Source organism: Olea europaea, chromosome 3 (genome assembly GCF_002742605.1).
Source record: "Olea europaea var. sylvestris chromosome 3, O_europaea_v1, whole genome shotgun sequence".
Taxonomy (NCBI): Eukaryota; Viridiplantae; Streptophyta; class Magnoliopsida; order Lamiales; family Oleaceae; genus Olea; species Olea europaea.
The window spans coordinates 22,147,366-22,162,290 of NC_036239.1; the positions used below are offsets into that span (position 1 = coordinate 22,147,366).

General features: G+C 35.5%; 2 protein-coding genes and 1 pseudogene across 2 annotated transcripts; 1 reads left to right on the forward strand and 2 right to left on the reverse strand.

The window, feature by feature from the left end:
* Nucleotides 1–1,823: 1,823 nt before the first annotated feature.
* LOC111380028 lies at nucleotides 1,824–2,345 on the reverse strand. Its single transcript, XM_023003493.1, has one exon. It carries the CDS (start codon nucleotides 2,343–2,345, stop codon nucleotides 1,824–1,826), a length of 522 nt encoding a protein of 173 aa, XP_022859261.1.
* Nucleotides 2,346–5,746: 3,401 nt separating this feature from the next.
* Nucleotides 5,747–6,844, reverse strand: LOC111380043. Its single transcript, XM_023003508.1, has one exon. The coding sequence runs from the start codon at nucleotides 6,842–6,844 to the stop codon at nucleotides 5,747–5,749; it is 1,098 nt and encodes a 365-aa protein (XP_022859276.1).
* Nucleotides 6,845–8,933: 2,089 nt separating this feature from the next.
* Nucleotides 8,934–11,082, forward strand: LOC111390316 (annotated as a pseudogene).
* The last annotated feature ends 3,843 nt before the right edge of the window (nucleotides 11,083–14,925 follow it).

Consider the following 14,925-nt stretch of genomic DNA (forward strand, 5'->3'; position numbering starts at 1 on the left):
CATTAAACTTCTTGTTGAAAAATGATAAATGGAATGAGATCAGTAAGGCATGTATTTGACAAATCCCCCAAACTTGCTTCAACATGCATATATAACACATTGGTGTACAATATTCAAAACATGATATTCAAGATAGTAGAAATAATGCGCAAATAGGAAAAACTAGCAAAATTTGGTCCAAATATGCACATTGATGAAAATTTAATCCATGATCAAGTGCGTACTTTCAACCTAGGGCATCATCGAGAAATATCAAATTTTTTTCGAGCAATCTCCTGGCATAGGAAAGTATTCAATGAGGTCTATCACATACTCAATTTTCAAATCAATTGGATTTTGTTTGGTGTGTCAAATTATGGTGTAAAGTAGGGGACGTAGAGTGCCGTGACCTAGCCATGTGCATGTATGTTGATGTTGGGTGTAGGTGTTTTCTAATTCAAATTATGTGGTAATTCATCACAAAAAGGTAATACATTCAATCATCAATCACATGCAACGTTAGATGCACAAAAATACAATAGAATTTTAACTTGGACATTTTATCGAACATATTGTGTGCACTATGAAATTTTTCCTGTTTTGGCTATTGATGCTTTGTCAATTGGCTCCACATTCACATATTAATCACAAACCTAACACGCAATCCCTGTCAATTACTAAAAAATAAGACAACCCAAATCCTCAACTTCGAAATTGTTAAGTAGTGTGTAGGGTGCTTACCTTGGAACCTTTGGTAGAATTCTAGGATTTGAGGTCTTTACTTACTTCAATGTGCGACGGAGCAAAAATTGGTGTTTTTTGTGTTGATCTCATGGGTTGAGGGTTCGCGAGCGATGTGGGTACGCGTGTGTGTATGGGTGCAAGAGATAATTGAAGGGGGATGAGAGGGAAGTGAGTAAAAGTAAACCTGTCATGGTGTAAATCCATGACCGATTCAACACTATGCGGACGCAAAGTTACGGCCACATAGTGATTAATTTGGTCCCCCAATTATTTTCGATTGCTGTCTATGCGACCTCATAGACATTATGTTTATGCGATCGCATAAACACTATTTTTTTTATATTAATAAAATACAATGGAATAAGACAAAACAAAATAAAGTAAAATTAAAAAATTTGATTTTCTCCCGAGACTATGTTCTCGACCAAATTTGGTTTTCAATCAACATCGTGACCCGATCGTTCAACATCCCAAACTTTTCAAAGTCAGACTTTTAAGCTTCTTGGTGTGTGTGTGGGTTCTAAGTAGTGCTAAAAATCACCTTGAACTCTCAATAACACATTGCCCTTTGGATTTTTTAAAACGAAATTTTGTCTTGAAATGCGTGAATTACACTCCCAATCACCCAAAAACAACTTCATTCTATTTTAACTTGTGCTTAATGCCTAAGGACTTGTGTGAACGGTGCTTAGACTCTATTGACATGCAAGGATGTTCGATGGCTTAACAAAAAATGCAAACGTGAAATTAAAATTTCCTAAGCTAATGCAAACAAAGATAAAACAAATCAAAGGATATAGTGGGTTGCCTCCTATCCAGCGCTAGTTTATAGTTGATAACTCGACTTTTCCAATTGTGCTTCAATTTGGTGTTCCGAGTTGGACGGTGGACTTTTGTTTTGAGAAATCCCCGCCCCAATAGTGTTTCAGCCTTTGCCCATTAACTGTGAATGTTTCTTTTATTCCATGGCTGACCTGTATAGCTCCATATGGCAGAACTTTAATGATAGTGTAGGGGCCCGACCACCGTGATCTCAATTTTCCAGGGAAAAGCTTGAGTCTCGAGTTATATAATAGGACTTTTTGCCCTACCTCAAAATCTTATCTCTGAATGTGTAGATCATGCCAACTTTTGGTGCGTTCTTTGATAAGCTTCGAGTTTTTATATGCTTCCATTCTTAATTCATCTAACTCATTGAGTTGCAATAAACGCTTTTCACCGGCGGTTTTCAAATCCATGTTCAATTGTTTCATAGCCCAGTATGTCCGATGTTTTATTTCTAATGGAAGGTGGCATGCTTTTCCAAAGACTAGGCAGAATGGAGACATGCCTATCGGTGTCTTGAATGCTATCCTGTATGTCCAAAAGTCCAACTTTTTTAACAAGTCTTTTCGGGATGAATTTACTGTTACCTCTAATATTCTCTTCAGTTGCCGATTGGACACTTCGACTTGCCCGCAGGTTTGTGGATGATATGGGGTTGTAACTCGATTTTTAACCCCATATTTACTCAATAATTGCTCAAATTGGCGATTGCAAAAATGTTTACCCCTATCACTGATTATTGCCCGCGATGTGCTATATCTGGTGAAGATATATTTTTTCAAGAACCCAATTACCATTTTAGCGTCATCCGTTGGTAATGCAACTGCCTCCACCCATTTTGACACATAATCAACTGCTACTAGGAAACGGTCCCATAAAATCGATTCCTCAGACGTCAAATATCTCTACTTCCAATATGTTGTTCAGTGGCATCTCATTCCTTGTTGAGATGTTCCTAGTGCGTTGAAATCTATCACACCTCTTAACATATTCAAAGGTGTCTCTGAACAATGTAGGTTAATAGAACCCTGACTGTAAAATCTTAGGTGCAGTCTTTGAAGCCCCCATATGTCCCGCATAAACAGATGAATGACAATGCTCAAGAATTTCAAGTACTTCATCTTCAGGTATATACCTTCTCACAATCTGATCAGCCCCTCGTCTATAAAGAATAAGATCTTCCCAAAAATAATATTTCATCTCGGCAAAGAACTTCTTCTTCCGGTCAAGTAATTTGGCGGTGGGATTGACCTAGCCAAATAATTGATGATGTCTGCATACCATGGGGCTTCTTCTGCACTGAATATCTGCTCATCTGGAAAAATCTCATTGATTTTCACTGACGTTTCTGGCTCTTCTTGTTCTAATCTCGATAGGTGATCTGCTACCAGGTTTTTACTGCCTTTCTTGTCCCTAATTTCAATGTCGAATTCTTGCAACAGTAACACCCAATGGATTAACCTCGGCCTGCCATCCTTCTTTGTCATTAGATACTTCAACGCAGCGTGATCTTTGTAGACTATGACTTTAGACCCCACGAGATATGATCTGAATTTGTCAAAGACATAGACCACCTCCAAGAGCTCCTTCTCAGTGGTTGTGTAGTTGATTTGGGCATCATTCAATGTTCGGTTTGCATAATATATTACATGGAAAATCTTGTTCTTCGGCTGCCCCAATACTGCACCTATGGCATGATCACTAGCATCGCACATTAACTTGAAAGGCAACTCCCAATCAGGTGCTACAATTACTGGCGCTGACGTGAGTTTCTCCTTCAAAGTGTTGAGGGCTTTCAGACATTCCCCATTAAATTCGAAAGACATGTCCTTCATTAATAGGTTGCAGAGGGGCTTGGTGATTTTTGAAAAATCTTTTATGAATCTCCTGTAGAATTCAGCATGTCCCAAGCAGATGTGAACCCCTTTAACTTATGTTGGTGTTGGTAACTTTTCAATAATTTGAATCTTTGCTTTGTCCACCTCAATCCCTTTTGTCGTGACCCGATGCCCAAGTACATTCCCCTCTTGCGCCATGAAGTGACATTTTTTCCAGTTTAATACTAAATTAGTTTCCCTGCATCTTTGTAATACCAGATTCAGGTGTTCCAAACACTCGTCAAACGAAGACTCGAAGATCAAGAAGTCATCTATAAATATCTCAATAAATTTCTCTATCATGTCTGAGAAAATTGCCATCATACAACGTTGAAAAGTGGCAGGGGCGTTGCAAAGGTCGAAAGGCATCCTGTGGTATGCAAAAGTACCATAAGGGCATGTGAATGTAGTTTTCTCATGATCGTCTAGTGCTATTGGTATCTGATTGTAACCCGAATACCCGTCGAGGAAGCAGTAATGTGAGTGGCCTGGAGCATTTGGTCTATAAACAGAAGGAAAAAGTGATCTTTCCTTGTTGCTGCATTGAGTTTGCGGTAATCAATGCAAACCCTCTATCCTGTGACTGTTCTGGTTGGTATCAACTCATTCTTCTCATTGGGTACTACCGTTATTCCTCCTTTCTTTGGCACCACTTGAACTGGGCTAGTCTATGCACTATCTGATATCAGATATATGATTCCAGCATCAAGAAGTTTGAGTACCTCTGTTCTCACCACTTCTTTCATATTTGGGTTCAACCTTCGCTGACTTTCTATGGTTGGCAAAAAATTCTCTTCCATGAGAATCTTATGCATGCACAGTGAGGGGCTGATCCCTTTGATATCTGCTATGGTGTATCCAATTACTGTCTAGTTCTCCTTGAGCACCCTAATCAGTTTCTCTTCTTCCACTTCGCTGACTATGTTTGAAATGATCACAGGGAGTGTACAGGATTTTCCCAAGTAAGCATATCTGAGGTGTGGTGGTAACTGCTTGAGTTCTAGTTTCGGTGGCTCCTGAATGGATGGTAGTGGTTTTGTAGGTCCCTTTCCAAGCTCCTCAAAATGCCTTTTGTGTGTATAAGGTGGGTTGGTATCTAGAAACCTTGCACAAGTTTCCATCTCCATTGAATCAGATTGCGTTGACTACGAATGTGCAATGCAAGCTTCATATGCATCTAATGAGTTGTGTAGTAAAAAGGAGTCTTGGATCACCATGTCAATCACGTCGATTTGAAACAGCTGCCTGTCTCTGTAGGTAGTTTCATTGCCTTGAAAATATTAAACGAGATCTGCTCTTCTCCCAATCTCAATATCAGTTGCTTGTGCTGAACGTCGATCAAGGCTCTTCCTATTGCCAAAAATGGTCTGCCCAGTATCAATGGAATAACTTTGTCTTCTACCATGTCCAAGATTAGGAAATCCGTAGGAAAATTGAATTTTTCCACCTGGACAAGCACATCTTCAATTATTCTCCTGGGATGTGTTAACGATCTGTCAGCTAGCTGCAGTATTACAGTAGTCACCTTTGCTTCTCCCAAGACAAGTTTCCTCAAAATCAATAGAGGCGTTAAATTAATACTTGCACCAAGATCACACAAAGCTTTATCAAAATGAACTTCACCAATAGTGCAAGAAACAGTAAAACTCCCTAGATCTTTCAATTCTGGTGGTAGCTTTTTTTGAATTCTGGCACTACATTCCTCTGTTAGCATTACCATTTCGTGATTCCCTAGCTTGCGTTTATTTGATAATATATCCTTTGGGAACTTTACGTAGCTAGGCATCTAGAATAATGCATCAGCGAGTGGGATGCTGATGTGGAGTTTCTTAAAAACTTCAAGAAATTTCTTGTATTGCTACTCAAAAACTTCTGTTTTTTCAGCCTCTGTGGAAAAGGTATGGGAGGTTCGTGAGAGTTAACGGTTTCTTTACTCTATGTTTTGTCCGGTTTTTCAGCTGGGATAGATTCCTCCATCTGTTCATCATGCTCTATAGGTTCTTCTATAGTTGGGAATTCTATTTCTTGATTTTCACCTGGCCTTTTTACATGGATTTCTGGTAGCTGCTTTCCACTTCGAGTTGGCCTTAGCATGCTCCTTTGGGTTTATTTCCATGTTACTTGGCAAGTTTCTCGATGCTATGCCAGTCAATGCTATGGGCTAATTGTCCCACTTGAGTTTTCCAAATTTTTGATAACTACATTTTGGTTCTGAAGTGTAGCTTCAATCTTCTCCATGAATTTTCCTATCATTTCTTCCAACTAAGGTTTCTTCTCTTGCTTCTGGAATTGTCCTTTGGCTTGTTTTGATTCTAATTACTCTAAGAGAAGTTTGGATGCTTCTTCCAACTCGGATTAAATGTTTTCCCATATGTGTTATTTTGTTGTCGCTGTCCCCATTGAGCATAATCTACTTGCTCTACTTCTTGTACAAAGATTGGACATTCTGCTGTTACATGCTCAGCTCCACATTCTTCACAACTGGCCTTCTTCGACTGTGCTGCGGTAGCTGATTGTGTCATGTTTTCCACCTTATGAAATAATGAGTCAATTTTTGTTGACAAGGCGGAATAGACGTCCACTTCATAAACCCTCGGTGTCTTCTTTTGAAATGCTCGTTCCGATGTCCACATAGCTGAAGTGGTTGCCATGGTCTCGAAAAGTTTTAGTGCCTCATCAATTGTCTTTTTGGACAACGATCCGTTCGATAATGAGTCAACCAAGCTTTTAAAAGTTGGAAGTAATCCCGCATAAAAGTATTGGACTTGAATTCCCTTGCTAATCCCATGGTGTGGACACTTTCGCAGCATATTCTTGAACCGATTCCAAGCTTCATCGAAATTTTTCGAGTCACCTTGGCAAAAAACAGAGATGTCGTGCTTGAGCTTCGTGATCTTAGCTGGTGGGAAGAACTTAGTGCAGAATTTTTGGCCTAGATCATTCCATGTGGTGATGCTTGCGATTGGTTGTGAATCCAGCCATTCAATTGCCTTGTCGTGCAGTGTATGTGGGAACAAGCTTAATCTTATTGCATCGTCTGAAATTCCTTGATATCTGAAGTGTTGGCACATTTCCAGAAAACGAGAAACATGCATGTGTGGATTCTCTTCAATCCTTCCATAGAATTGATGACCGTTTTGAAATAATTGTATCACATTAGTCTTCAGTTGGAAGTTCGACTGTCCAAACAATGGATATACGATACTTGACTGGCTTTGAATTATCTGAGGGGTCATGAAATCTCCCACGAGCATATTTCCTTCATCTACTGCCCCCTCTTCATTGGCCAAAAAAATTGGATTATTCTGCACGTTGGCCATTTGTTGATGTGCTTCTCTGTTTTCTCCCTGCCTTCGATGGGAAGTGCGTTCGATTTCTGGATCAGCTGGTGTCAATTCTCCTTCAGCAGATCTTATCATGCAAATATGCAAGAAGAGTTAATAGGAGTGCTTAGATGTTAAAATGAAATAATAACTAGAACAAACCAAAATGAAATTAATTAAAATAAAACACAAAAAAATAATAGGAAATGTAAATATGGATGTCCGAATTAGTGCCAATTTAGATAAAATTAAACGAATACTCAATTCCCGACAACGACGTCAAAAACTTGTTCACGAAATATTTTTTTCAATTAAAATCACTGCAAGTGTACGGTTCATTAACAAGTAATAAAGTGAATTTTTTTTTTAGTCAGAATATCGTCCTGCAGAGATTGAATAGTTCAATTTTATCTAGTGTAGCCTTAACTGAAACGAAATCACTCAATATGAATATCTACCTAAATGAACCATAATTTTAGAAAGAAACCCCTAATTTTATGAAAACCCTAATTATGCAAAATTGAAGATTGGAATGAATTCAAGTATGCAAAATGATATTTTAATGAATTAAAATGAAAATTATATGTTAGAGTGCGAATTGGTTGTATTCAATTGAAATTAAAAACACTAGGATCACGATTTCTCATGCAATTATCACCTTAACCACAGTTTCACAATGTGACAACACACTTAAATTATTGATGAATCAGCCATCCTATTCTATCCAATACTCTCTCTCAAGATGTATTGAACCTATTTTTACATACCACCCGTTTATATTTCTATGAGAAGTGCATATATAAAAATGCATGCGGTCTTGTGAACACTTAAAAATTCACGTAGGGCATAGCGGTATATTTCTATCCCCCTATCAGACCCTACGATGATTTATATTATGTCGAACCTATTCCAATTATCTTGAATGCAAGAATAAGCCACCTAAATTCACACAATTACGGGCCCTTAATTGCGGGAACAAAAATTGCATATAAATCATTCAAAACAATCAAAACGTGTCTTTAATGTCAAATTGTAAAACTAAAAAATTAAAGATCAAATCACATGGTACATCGATCTCCTAGTACATAAAAATCTAGCCTAGCATTGATAAACTATAAGAATACATCAGATTTTGAAGAAAGAACATCATCGGATTATGAATATTTGATAAATCTTCAAAATCCTTGTGTAATTCTTCGTTACTTGCGCTCAAAATCCTCTCCAATATGTGGTTTCTTGCCTCCCAATGCGTTCTCCTTTATTTCTGGCGGATTTGGGTATTTATATCGCGTATAAATTAGGTTTCCATAAGAATTTTTTCGTGAATAGGAAACGGCAGAATCGGCCCCTAGAATATACTTATGCGACCACATGGGCTTATGAAAATTGACGCTTTAAATTCCCTGCCTTGGTATTCGTGACTGCATAGGAGTTTCTACTATGGGACCGCATAGTAGAACAAACTTTTAAGTTATGTCATGTTGGTCCTCAAACTTCATTCCTCCACTTCTTGACCTTCTCTCGTGTTTCTAGTTGTTCAAATGTTCCATTATGATCTCCAATTGGTGTTTAGCTCGATCAATTGCTTGATGTGTCCATCGGATCAACTTTCAAATAACTGCACTTTGGTCCCCTGAACTTTCATTTTGATTCATTTTGGTCCTTTGTGCTACTTTTTCTCGTGAATTCCATCAAGTCCATCATTACACCCTACAATCCAACAATTGAGCGAATTTAAGCCACAATTTAATTATTTTGCTTGTAATTTAGTTATGTTTGTGCATTAAATAAGTGCACAAAAATGCACCTATCATTATCCAAATGGGCCTTGCTGAAATCAGGTTTATTTGAATGTTGCAGAAATATTTGTTGGCTTACTTTCAGAGAAGAAAATATTTCAGTCATGTTGAGGTTATGTTATATACTTATCTCCTTTCTTGTTGATTTGATTGTGATTTACAGTTTTCTTTCGACTTGATTAAGGAATGAATTAAGAAAAATCCACTAGCGTCAATTTGTACTAGTGAAGGAGTTAAGGCTTTCAAGATCACCATGGCTTGCAGGAATTCAGAAATGTATAGAAAATGCTAATATATTTATACTCGTCTACGTAAAAAAAATTTTGTCATTCTACTGGATTCATGAATATTTCCACTAAGGCATTCTTCCATTCGATTTCTTTCAGGCTGTGGCGAAGTTTATGGGAAAGGTGAGAGGTGGTAGAGTTTGACCCCGACCGCATAGTGATGGCCGGTGGAGCCACCGGAGCAAATGAACTGATAATGTTTTGTTTGGCTGATCCTGGGGATGCATTTTTGGTCCCTTCACCTTATTATCCAGCGTAAGTACATAAAAATACACGGTTCACTGTAATATTGATTTCTATTTACTTTGTAATATTGATTTCTATTTACTTTGTAATATACACGGTTCACTGGAAATCAAAATCATGTTACGATTTTTTTTTTATTTTTTTATTTTTTTTTTGCACTGCATTGGAGATAAATAGATAATGTTTAATAAAAATATTAAGACAACCTAAAAGAGTCAAACGGACTATTGTCGGTCTTTCCAGGTCGAAGAAAGAAATTTTATGTAAAGATTTGTAATGTGGATCTGCCATTTTTTGTTACTCGAGTCCCATTTTTGTCCTTTCTGGAATGTTGTTGTTGAAGTCGACAGGTATATCTACAAATTGGGTCAAGTAGGAGAGCTATAATTGAGACATAGGACTCTCTTTTTCTATCTGGACCCTACCACCTAAGTTATGAATTCCAGACAGAATTCTCCTAAGCTGGTGAACCATAAAATATTATCAAAACCGAACAGGTCACATTGGCTACTAAGAAAATTTTCAAACACATGTTTTACTAGGGCTACTGTTGTCTAATTCTCCAAAATTCAATGAAGTGACCGTAGACTAAAAATCCAATCACTCACAAGTCCGTGTTGCAGGTTAGAAATCCTAATTCTACCAGAAATTAGCAATAAATTCACAAAAAGAAAATAAATAGCTTAACACATAAAGTTTATATAGGTTCTCTTCAATATGAGACTATCACCTTCCGTCGCTATAATAATTCACTATAATGAAAAGAAGTTTATTAGAAAAAATTGCATACACTATCTTGTGTAACTTCTCTATTTTATGATGGTAATACAAAACTAGTGACGGCTCCATATATACAGAGGTCGATTCGCATATTGAATTCACACAATAGCATTTATTAGGCTCATAACAATTCCAAGTCACAGTGTTTAATGAAATGAAGAAATTAACCTTAGTAAAAATATATGGCGAGGGGACATAACTATGTCCACTCTGCTCGTATTCGATCGTGACTTTTATCTGAAGGAATTAGAGCACTAAAATCAAGGCAATATTGATCGGTAAAGAAATATTGCAGGTCATGTACAATATATATAGAGCGCAGTCTAAATATACGTATTATACAAGTTGCATGTTAAAATCAATCTTGCTTATATATTTGACATTTGGTTGTTACAGATTTGATAGGGACTTGAGTTGGAGAACTAGGGTGAAACTACTTCCTGTTGCCTGCAAAGCTAGAATAATTTCAAAATTACGATACAAGCACTAAAGGAGGCATACGAGAATGCCCGAAAAGGCAACATCATAGCAAACCCATGAAATCCTTTAGGAACCACTATGGACAGGGAAACACTGAGAAGCCTAGTAACTTTCATAAATGAAAAGGAAATTCATCTGGTGTGCGATGAAATATATGCAGCCACAATTTTCTGTGCTCCGAATTTCGTTAGTGTATCCGGATTAGTCTCATCCCAAACACAACATTTGATAGCATCAGTGTTGGCAGACGAGGAATTCGTTGACATGTTTTTAGCAGAAAGCTCGAAAAGGCTTGGAAACAGGCACAAGATCTTTACCAGGGGACTTGAAGAAGTTGGAATAAAATGCTTAGACAGCAATGCTGGCCTTTACTTCTGGATGGATTTGCGCCCATTGCTCAATGAACCTACATTTGAAGGTGAAATGGCACTATGGAGAGTAATAATCAACGACGTAAAGCTCATTGTCTCTCCAGGATCATCGTTTCATTGTGTAGAGCCCGGTGGTTTAGGGTTTGCTTTGCAAATATGGATGATGAGACATTGGGAAATTCTCTTCAAAGAATTCGATTGTTGGTGGGCAAAAGGAAGGAAACGGGTGCACTAGTAAAGAATAATGGACGGAAAAAACTCTCAAGCTTAACTTTTCTTCAAGAATCTACGATGTGGCTGTCCTGTCGCCTCACATGATGTCACCTTACTCTCCAATCCCTCACTAACCCCTTGTTCGTGCCAGGACTTGAGTTTCTTACAAGATTTACAACCTTTTTTCCTTCATTATATTTGAAAGTTAATATATTTTTTTTTTTTTTTTGTAACCAAAAAAAATTAACTTTTCATGTTACATGTAGGTGTTTGAATTGTGTGAACTTGTTATAGTAGTACAATATCGTAACTTGACATATTTTTTATATTAATAATCAATGATATTTGTGAGTGAAATAAAAACCATGTAAAAGGTATGTGCGGGAATGAAAGTTTCTATCAAAATATAGTTTTGTTTTTAAGTGGAAACACTATCAAGGTTAGATGCTTCCACCTTGACTCGACGTGGGATTTGGATTCCCTCATCTTGTTTTATTGAAAATCAAATAAGTACAAGTGGGAGGGGACTTAGCTACATTACCTCCATGACTTAACTACACTACCTCCATAATAAACATCGAGAAGAAGGAAAGAGAAAAATTGAAAAGCGATAAATGGAAGTAATCACGTCCAAGTAATATAAACAATTTGGCATGTTAAATATCGACGAGCTCAAAAATGGAAGTTCTCATCTTTCTTGTATAGTTTCTAGGCAGTTAGCCTTTAGTTAACTTTAAAAAAAAATAGTAATAAAAAATAAAAAATAAAAAATAATTGACTTGCTCAAATAATGCCCAAAGACGCCCATGCTTTCTTGGTTGGATCAATCCAACACGCCAAGAGAAAACTAACTCAAGTAGTGAGAAACCTATAGTGGAGGAAAAATATATAAATAATTGAGACCACGTGCCTTTGCGCACATAGAATTTGACGATATAGAAACGTCACCTATGGCTCGAGGTGATTAGAATTTTGGCATGTGACCCAACTACTGATGCCAATAAGAGGAAGAGGCTATGAAGCAAAAAAAAATAAAAAAATGCAAGAAGTGATGAGGACGAGAGTCTGGTTAAAGGTCATTCATATACGCCATTCTTAATCGATCTCTATACCGCACAATGCTTCACTAGGAGGATGGAGAAAATTTACAGAAACATGAGTAGTTGAGCAAAACTGAGAGATATGAATCGATAATTTTCATAGAAAGAACACACAAAACGTTAGACAATTAACTAGAAGTATAAGAATGTGAGAAAATGTGTGTATAACCATGGTAACTTTCATCTTTCACAGGCAAATCCCTTTATTTATCTATTTTTTGTTAGAAAAATTTACAAAACTCACCCTTATACAAGTTAATGTTTATAAACATAAAGGGATATTTATTATTTGATTTTTCTCAACCATTTCGAATGCAAAAATTACTTTACGAGATTTAAAATAAGTTTAAACTTTAAATATAGATGAATGGTTAAATTAAAACTGTTATAAACCAAATGATGTATTCCTTCTTGATCGACTCTTTTTTAATTATTTTAATAAGTACATGCACACCATTTGTTCTTGATGAATATGAATTTGTGAGGGGCATTTAGCTCTCCAAATATTTAAATTTTTAGATGATAATAGATTCTTACTTCAAATCGTGTCGTCATCATTTATGAAAAATTTTGAACATCTAAGATGTTTGATAACAAATTTGATTTGCAAATGAAGTGTTAACAATTAAGGCTTATACTCTTAAAGAACATATTGATTTTACCCATGTACGGGACCAAAAATGTAGACGCTAAAGAAATTAATACTACTTATTCAAGGAATTTATGACCGTTAAAGTTAATGTCTGTGTTTACTGGGGTTTCGATTGTATAGGTAATTATAATTACATATACTTCAATTTTACATTAATAAAATTTTTATTCTAATAGAGATAGAGATGGGGGAGTTGGACCATTGCAAATGGAATAAACGAAAAAGAGAAGTCAAGTATTATACTGATCAACACGGATATTTAACAAATGACAATGACCAATATTTGATCTGAAGCAAAAGTCAATGGAAAATTTGATCTGTATATCTATTTATTATTCTATTTTTTATAAGTGAAATGAAAAATAAATATTCAAGTTGAATATGGAAAATAGTATGACTTAAATATGCTCCAAATAGTATATTATTTGTTATATTCCAGCCCTTTGATCCATATATGTGTTGGCAATTGAGTTGTATCTTCGAATATATAATTGATCATAAAAATTGTGTTGACAAAATTGCATAAATTATCGATTGAACAAACAGGAAATTACTTTTATACTATGCTAATAACTAGAAACCAATAAAGGTAAACGAAATGTAATTAATAATCATAAGAAATTAGCAATTCTCATACAGTTAACTATAATGGAAAAGTCTTGATATATACAATTTATGTATATAGTAGTGTTCACACCCCTCACGTGGGGTGGGATCCACCTCACGCGATTCCCAACCCATGTGAGGGGTGTGAATATCCTTATGTACATAAATTATATACACTAAGAACAACTCTACTATAAAATTACTTAAAAGAGATTAGTATGAACAAAGACAACATGAAGCTACTTCTTCACCAACCCCCCACAAGATTTTACGCTTGAGATCCAAGAAATAGATATGAAGAGACAAAAGCAAATTTTAAGAGTGTGTGTGTGTGTGTGTGTGTGTGTGTATATATATATATACACACACCATTTTTAGGCTCCAACATATACATACCAATCATGCTACATAAATACAATGATTGATATAATTCTTGATATAATGTCATAGGATAATTTATTATTAAACTGTTTAAAACACAGTTAACATTTTCATTCAATCATATACACCTATTATGTCATTCTATTTGCTATACTTTTTGTCAAAGTATCATTATTCTATGCATAATATGACCATATAACTCATCAATTGACTTTTCTTTCTCAATTAAATCATTGACTCAAATTTTGACTTTCGAGAACTGAATATTGAAGAAATAGTACGCGGGAACACGTGGAGTGGGCGAGTCATGGTCATGAAATAATAAAATATTTCCAAATAATATTGCAGCTTGTTTTGTAACTAATTGTATTATAATGTGTGTATTTATTTTTAACTAACAAAAAATATATATATTTTTTTAAGCATTTTACTTGCTCAAATTAGTTTCTATCACCTCAGTCACTTTATTTATAATATTTTTTATTTCCCAGTGACAGAGAAATAGTACGTGACAGAATGTAAATTATATATGCAAGACCCGAAACTCGGCGACTTTGATAGTTGTTCTCATTGAACTAAATTAAATATAAACTTTAATTCGAAATTCGAATGACCAAGTAATATGGTATAGAGTTAGTGTGAATGCATTGACATGAAAGAAGGTAGAAGCCATTTTCTTTGATCAATTAATCAAAGCTGATAATTACGGTTTCCTAAATATTGGTAAGAAATTATTCTAACAATTGTACTCGTATGCATGACATGTTTGATCTTAGATTTCACTGTTGTTACTAGTCAACCTAGATGATAGTACTTTAGATAACCTTAATCAAATAGAAAAATAATGAAAACAAAGTGGTATTAAAAAAAAAGAAAAAAGAAAAAAAAAAGCCTATTTGAGCACATATTGATTATCAAATAGAAAAATAATGAAAACAAAGTTGTATTAAAAAAAAAAAAAAAAAACCAATTTGAGCACATATTGATGTTTCAATATTGTTTTAAACAAAGGACTGGGGAATAAAATTTAAATTACATGTGTAAAATAAAGAAGCTTATCCCAAGTCAATACTTCAACATAACCTCCAAAATGAAAGATGAACATGCAAACAACTAGAAATAATTATAAAAATATCCAGCGGTCACATGACTCACATTGATACTAATTTTGACATAATCCTTTGAAATAAAAGAACATGCAAAAAAACTAAAATCTTTCATGTTAAAGTAAAACAGTTATAAACTCTTTTGTCTGAATCCTA

What these genes read in the sequence shown, in the direction of transcription:
- LOC111380028 (XM_023003493.1), bottom strand. Translation starts at nt 2,345, where the DNA reads ATGGTAATTGGGTTCTTGAAAAAATATATCTTCACCAGATATAGCACA.
- LOC111380043 (XM_023003508.1), bottom strand. Translation starts at nt 6,844, where the DNA reads ATGATAAGATCTGCTGAAGGAGAATTGACACCAGCTGATCCAGAAATC.